We start from the raw sequence: 7,154 nt of genomic DNA, 5'->3' as shown, positions 1-7,154 counted from the left end.
AAAAAAACTGCTGAACCACAGTCATCAGCATCTGTGTAATGTGTATGGGCTTAATTTCTGTTTGGTGGCATCCAACCAGTCCCTGTTCCCAGGCTGACAAGCTTTCAGGACAGTAAGTGTGTGGACTTACTGTCCACACAGATATCTCCTTCAAGAGCTTCTGGACCTGATGAAACCAGCAGTGGTTAGAACAATCGTCTTATACATGACATATTATCACAGAAAGGCTGGAAGTCCTTTAAAATGTTTATTAAAAGAGGATAATCCCGAGAAGTCATGTTCATAGCAAAACATGGAAGGCTGCCCTTCCTGGTTATGAAGGGTGGTGAATGACCCCATGCTCCTGAAGAGAAAATAGGCTGGAGAGAGCTGACAAGTAAGAAAATCAGAAGGGGAAAATAGAAGGTGGAAACGTCATTTGAGAAGAGGAGGAAAAAAGTCACCTGTCAGCCAGTGTAGCAGAGAGAAAACTCCTACACAGATGGTCTTAATAATTCTTTTAATGTACAATTGAAATAAAATCCTGTAGTGTTGTACCTTATCAGGGCTTGGCTAGAGATTTGAGCTGCAAGCTCAGGAGGTCTGGAAAATATCTTAGGATTCTTGAGGTCAATCATTTATGAATTAAGTTACTGATTTCCTTTTACATTTTTTAAACCAATTTCCTAAGTTCTCTACGTACGTTAAGATTCCTCCCAGAGTGAAAGCTCTGCACATAGACAGCTTCATTAAGTCATTAAATATTAAATGAACTAAATTAAGCTTGAAAAATTACCTCAGGCTATTTTTCCATCTTATGTCTCTCAGATAAATCAAAATTACTACATATTGTGTAAGATACTCATCAGCAGGCTGAAGAGGATGTAACAGTTTTCCTTGCTTCATACTTTTGTGCTTGCTCTGGAGGATGGAGGGGGTTGAGTCGTTTTATTCTTCTACAAGTGAAGAAATGGCTGACTTTTAGGAGACTCTAGCTTTCAAATACAATTTTCATTTCGTAAGTTATATTGTACTTTCCACTGACTCTGTACTGTATGTAAAGTATTTTAATCTCTTGAGTCCCAGTAGGAAGAGCTTTAAGATCCTTCATCTTCATTTCTTTTCCTGTCTCTCTTTCTAAATGTCCCAGCTTTGCTGGTGTGAAGCTGTCATTTCTCTCCCTCTCTCCAAATGTCATTGTCCATGCTGAGTTGTTACCTGCTGGTTATCAGCAGCTACCCAGACACTTTGCAGAAATGACTTTTAGATGTTAGAATAAAATGGAAGAGGCGGGGGAGAGCACATGTCCTCCTCTTTGCCCAGAGCAGATGGAGAACTCTGTTTTCCTCCTAGTCTGGGGAAAGCGATGCTCCCACGCAGTCCCCGTTCTGCGTGGCTTGTGCAGAGCGAGTTGTTGCAGTTTGTTTTACTTTTTCCCATGCAATCTGTGTGGCTAAACATTTGCTGTTTGTGTGACTCGAGTGCCAGACGCCTCCCCCGGGAAAGCAAACCAGCACCACCCATCTTGCAGATAACAACTTGAACAAAATGGTACGAGTGGGTGTTCCCGAGGCCATGCAGGAAACCTGCCAGCACTGAACCCGGATTTTCAGGCTATGCCTCATTAGTAAGTTAAATAGTGCACAGTAGGATTCACCAACCAATTTCAAAACACTGGGGAGCCGTTAAAGCAGTTCAGGGAGACGACCCATGGGCGGAATGTCGGTGGCTGTGGGCTATGAGCCCACAGTGCGGGTGCAAACTGACCTATTCCAGCCAGCGTCAGTGCCCAAGGACGTTTGTGTGTGTTGAGGTTACAGGTATAGGTATAGCTATGGAGCCTTGTAATAATTCCGTGACTGCGAGGACACCCAACCCGCTGGTGTCCTAAGGAGTCTTGTCCTACCTCCCATCTACTGTCTTTTTGTAAACTTGTGCTTAAACGTATATTGGTATGGAGTTTATCACTTACCAACAGGGAAAGGACAACTGATTTTAACACAAGGCTTACCATAGAATTAAATTTCTTACAGGTGTTTTTTTTTTTAATGAGCAACTACTGTTTTTTTGTTTGTTTAATGTTGTTAATGTACTGCCAGACACATCCGTTTCTACTGTAACCAATGAAGCTCTCATTGCAGTTGTCCAAAAAAGTTTGTTGGGACCTGTGTATGGAGGGATACCTGTAAATGTTTAAACCCAGTCAACTGAAGTTTTGAAGTTAATGCCTTAAAACCTTATGAAACACTTCTTGTTCAATAGCAGATTTGCTTTAGTTTGCTGTGGCTTATTTCTCTGAACCAAGGCCGTTTTGTGTCTGAGAGTGTTCCCACGGGCATCCAGTGGGTTTCAGCTTCTCTGCATTAGCTTCACCATTCCACTTGATTGGTCTGAACTCACTTCTGTGTGTCCCTGTGAAGACAAGCCACCAAGGGTGTGAAGGCTAGACTTTATTGGAACTTAGGTTCTGTTTAAGAGCAAATGTTCAGATCATGCAAATGCTATAGCAGTGAGTTTTCTTCCCATTGTTTTGGAGCGACTTCTCAAGCTGATAACTTCACTAAAGCCTCCATTAGAATTAGTGTCACATCTTCTTAAAATGCTGCTTCATTGAAAATTTTATCTAGTTTATACAGAAGATTAAATGTACCGAAGTACTCCTTTAAAGAACTTAGCTAAGGCTCCCTTCGTGCAAGAAGCAGCAAGAAATTCTTAAAATTCTTTGTTTAATTACAGGATGTTGATTTTTCTGAAGCCTATGCTCTTGCTCTTATTCCTACCATGCTGCTTGCAAGCAGGCTGTTTGTGTTTTAAAAGCAAAATGCAAAATAACATTTAATTTATAGTCCAGGCACAGAAAGCAGTTTTATTTCTCTGCACTTAAATAGCAAAGCTTGAAAGAACTTTTCCGTTTAAAAATGCTGCCATCCAGTGGTTATTTTGTGTGTAAAACTGGTACTTTTTGATCTATACATTCGTGGACCTTATGCTTCCCCCCCTCCCCAAGTGCCCTATGCAAATTGTGGTTATGACAAATACAACACTTTTCACAGAAATGACAGATGCTTTTGTAACTTTTTAGGGACAAGTACAAAAGTCCTTAAAGATCAATGTCTTGTATAGGCTGCTTTTTCACTCACTTGCATTCCCAAAGAGCAAGATCCTCATAGTTTAAATATCAGGGAGACCTTAAGTATAAGTATATAGTGAAATATAATTGTTCATGAGTGACTGGCATCATTATGTATATTATGATTTTGTGTGTGCCCAGAGCTTGTCATGTCATACAACAGTTTGAAATAATGCATTAATTCTGAATACTTATTTCAAGTGATTCTACCTTACCGGAAGAGGAAAAAAAACCTTAGGAATCTCAACCATATGCAAGCGTAGTTGAAGACAAGCCCACAAAACAATTCATGATTTCTACATGTATCTATGGTATAGAAAACTTGTTTCTAGTAATAACTCAAAACAGATGGAACTTGATAACATAGAAAGCAAGTAAAACTCTAAAAATATTTTTTCAATAATAACTTTATAGTGATGAATATCGTAATAAGTAGTGTATTAATTATCTCTGTCCTGTAGGGTTGCTTTGTTGGGTTTGACCTGGCTCATGCTGTTGGGAATGTAGAGCTTCATTTGCATGACTGGGGAGTAGATTTTGCCTGCTGGTGCTCCTACAAGGTAAAATAGATTCACTGTTTGAGACTATTTTCCATAATGTTGCTTATATGATGGGTCAGCAAGCAGGTCAGATGAATAAGAACTGCACCTGAACTGTTGATCAAACTTGGCTGAATCTTTGAACCAGCCATAATGAGGAGATGGACACTGACTTTAGTGGTGGTTTGGTTATGAGAGGTTCCAAAAGACAATAGTGGCAATGACCTGCAAGGTCTTGTCGATGTGAGGGGGATGCTAGTGGTGGTTAAACATCTGCTCTGAAGCACACTCTGCTCTGTGGTCACAGTATTGGAGACTCTTCTCATTTCCCACACCGAGAAGATCTTGTGGTTATAAGATTTTCTGAAGTGGTCCCTAAATAAGAGAATGTTCTTGCCTAAACTTAAATAACTTCAGATCACAGAACAAGATGTCTTAAGTTCCTTTTACTTCTCTTAAGAATAATCTTATTAGGTATAGATTTAGTCAGCTGAATTGTTTGATGATTTTGTTATGTTATGACATGGGACTGTTACTTCAATTTTCTAGCCTTTTGTCTGTTAGACTTCAAATATCATAGGTAAGCCAAGAAAGATATTTTTAGAACTCATCTGAAAAAATATATCTGCTTTTACCTACATCAGCACTTTGAGACAAATGCTAAGATGCCCAGTTAGAAACCACTAGAAATACTAAAATTGGTCTGTTTTATAGAGTGGAGTGCGGGAAGAAAAGCTATACTTTACAGACAATAAGCATGACGTGTACATGTTGTTTTATTCTTTGCAGTATTTAAATTCTGGAGCAGGAGGCCTTGCTGGTGCCTACATTCATGAGAAGCATTCCCAGAGTATTAAACCAGCGTAAGTATATTTCTACACTCAAATAAGAGGTGCTGTGGAGTTTAAATGGGAAAATATCTTCCTTTTGAGTTGAGTTCTGAAAGTGAGGAAGTGTATAGATTCCTAGAGTATGGACATGTGTATCTATGTATATATGGACGCGTATACATATATATATACATGCATATACATATGTACAGATGCAGAAGAAACTCCCTGCTTCAGAAGAACCTCGTTAGGCTAATATTTGTTGCTGACTTGTACAACCCTTTTCATTAATGCAATAAGTTTAGATAATTTGGTTATCTGACTTTGTTACCTCAGATGGGTTGTTTTATGTTAATTTTAGTAAATTTTGAAATTGTTAATATACATGCTCTCATCTAAATACATTTCCTCCTTGAAGTCTACCAGTTCTAAACTAAACATAATCATAAAAGAGAATGCTTATTATATTAAAAACAAGTGACCTAAATCATACCCATGAGGCTGTTTAATGTAAAGAGAATACTTAACATCTTCCTTTAAAAATGGATTTTTTAAATCATTGAAGTTTTTGGTTGGTGAACAAAATCAAAGACAATTCAACTCTGTGACTAATAGCTCTTTAATACTGGCATGTTTTCATTAAAATTATATCCACTGGTAAAGCTAGGAAGCATTACATGGAGATCTGTGTTCTCAAAGACTGCATAATCCATGAAAAGCTGTGCTATCAACTGAGGTTAGCTGCATTAAAAAAAAAAACTGTTGTTTAAAATATTATATGACTGTACTCTATTATATATTAGTATATTAAGAACAGTAGGATTAATATTTTTAATTCACTGCAAATGTAAATCTTTCTGGCTGTAATGCTTGGAGAAATTGCTGGCACTTCTCAAAGACTGCATAATCCATGAAAAGCTGTGCTATCAACTGAGGTTAGCTGCATTAAAAAAAAAAAAACCCTGTTTAAAATATTATATGACTGTACTCTATTATTATATATTAGTATATTAAGAACAGTAGGATTAATACTTTTAATTCACTGACAAATGTAAACATTTCTTTCTGGCTGTAATGCTTGGAGAAATTTCTGGCACTTGCTTTTATTTTAGCTTGAAGAAGGCAAACTAAGTCAGGTTTCAGAGAGAAATAATGTTATAATAAACAGCTTTGCTGCAGTATGTGTTGGTTTCAGACCGTCTAGACTCCCAGAAGATAACAAAATAACACTGATAAGTTCTTCTCTGTCACCCATAACAGAAAACTCATTAGGATGACATATGACCTGTTGTGAGCGGTTTCAATCCTCACATGTGAACACTTGCAAAATATCCTGAATATCTGGGTATTACTTGGGAAAGTTTTTTTGGTTTTGTTTTTTTTTTTTTTTCTGCTTCCCTTTTAGTGTAGGCATTGCTCCCTGCAAATGGCCACACCTCTGGATCCTGGTTGTGGGGAGCTGGGAAGATGTTGAGCAGTGGAAAAAAGTGGGCCAGCTAAAAATCACAGAGTAGCAATAGGAGGAATGAATAAAATCTCAAGGACTTTGAGTCTTTTTTTTCCCCCTTGATGAAACTTTGAAAATTCTTCTGTGAGGGCCCTAGCTTGGTATTGTAGGTAAGAGCTTAAATTAGTTTTTCCTCAACCAGCTTCTTCATACATAGTCATTAACTTGTGTACTGAATCTGGATACTGAATGTCTTACATACAATTGCCTATACGAAGTAGGGGGTTTTTTCAGCCTGGGACCCAATTAAAGATATAATTCCAAACTTCCTGCATAGGCCCTTTGCATTATTTAATCATAGTTATTTCATATTTCCTGAGATTTGATAATCACTCACCAAATTGTTTGTAGTTAATGTGCCCCGGTTGCATTACTTTTCTGCATCAACCAGCCATTTCAGGTCTCCAAATAAAGCAGTGAGACAAAGGAGAATTTGTCTATGTCAAAGTATTCAATTTTATAGCTGATTTAAATGCAGAGCAATTTGCTGTATGTTGTACAATCAAATAGAGTGGAATTTAACTGCTCTGGAAGTTGCAGGTTTTATCTTGTATTTAAAAAGTCTCTGGCTGTCATCTGAATCAAGGATGACACCCAGTGGCCAGACAACTTCATTTAAAAACAGAAGCACCAAACACTTTGTTTCTTTGCATCTCAGCCCACACATAAGTGGGTAATTAAATTCCAATCCGGCTGATAACCTTTTGTCAGTTAAACTGCCTGATATATTGTTTTTAACCCATAGCCAATATTATGTAAGTCACTTTACCCACCTATATAGATTTAATTTGTCTCATCCGTCATATTTTCTGCAAGCTATTGGCTGGGTAGTTACTCTTACATCGAAATAATGTATTGTATTTTAATATAAAAATGTATGTTCTGGCCATAATTCAGAGAGGCAGACCCAGAATGTCTGCCAAGTGCCTTTGCCTGTTACTGACTGAGGCTGGGGCAAAAAGGACTTAGGTACTTGTTGAAAATTAAACAGCTCGGTCAAAAACCTTAATTTTAAACCCCCAAGCCCAGCTACTGCCCATCCCCAAAGGCATTTAGGTATCTTGTTTTAACTTACCTTCATTCCACGAGTATGCTTTTGTTTATGCACAGTCTTGCTAATAAGAGCAGCGTAAGCAAATAGGCGCTCGCACTGTAGCTGTGCCCGGTTT

At 38.0% G+C, this 7,154-nt stretch overlaps 1 protein-coding gene across 1 annotated transcript in view; it reads left to right on the top strand.

Annotated features, from left to right (window-relative positions):
- KYNU (kynureninase) overlaps positions 1–7,154 on the top strand; it is a gene marked incomplete at its 5' end in the record, with an annotated part of 48,417 nt that overhangs the window by 19,350 nt on the left and 21,913 nt on the right. Inside the window, 2 exons of the mRNA XM_010294800.1 lie at positions 3,571–3,669; positions 4,438–4,511. Coding sequence (XP_010293102.1) covers positions 3,571–3,669; positions 4,438–4,511 — 173 coding nt within the window. The remainder of the gene's footprint in view (positions 1–3,570; positions 3,670–4,437; positions 4,512–7,154) is intronic.

The sequence above is a fragment of the Phaethon lepturus genome, unplaced genomic scaffold, assembly GCF_000687285.1.
Source record: "Phaethon lepturus isolate BGI_N335 unplaced genomic scaffold, ASM68728v1 scaffold3269, whole genome shotgun sequence".
NCBI lineage: Eukaryota > Metazoa > Chordata > Aves > Phaethontiformes > Phaethontidae > Phaethon > Phaethon lepturus.
This window is presented reverse-complemented; position numbering and strand designations above follow the sequence as displayed.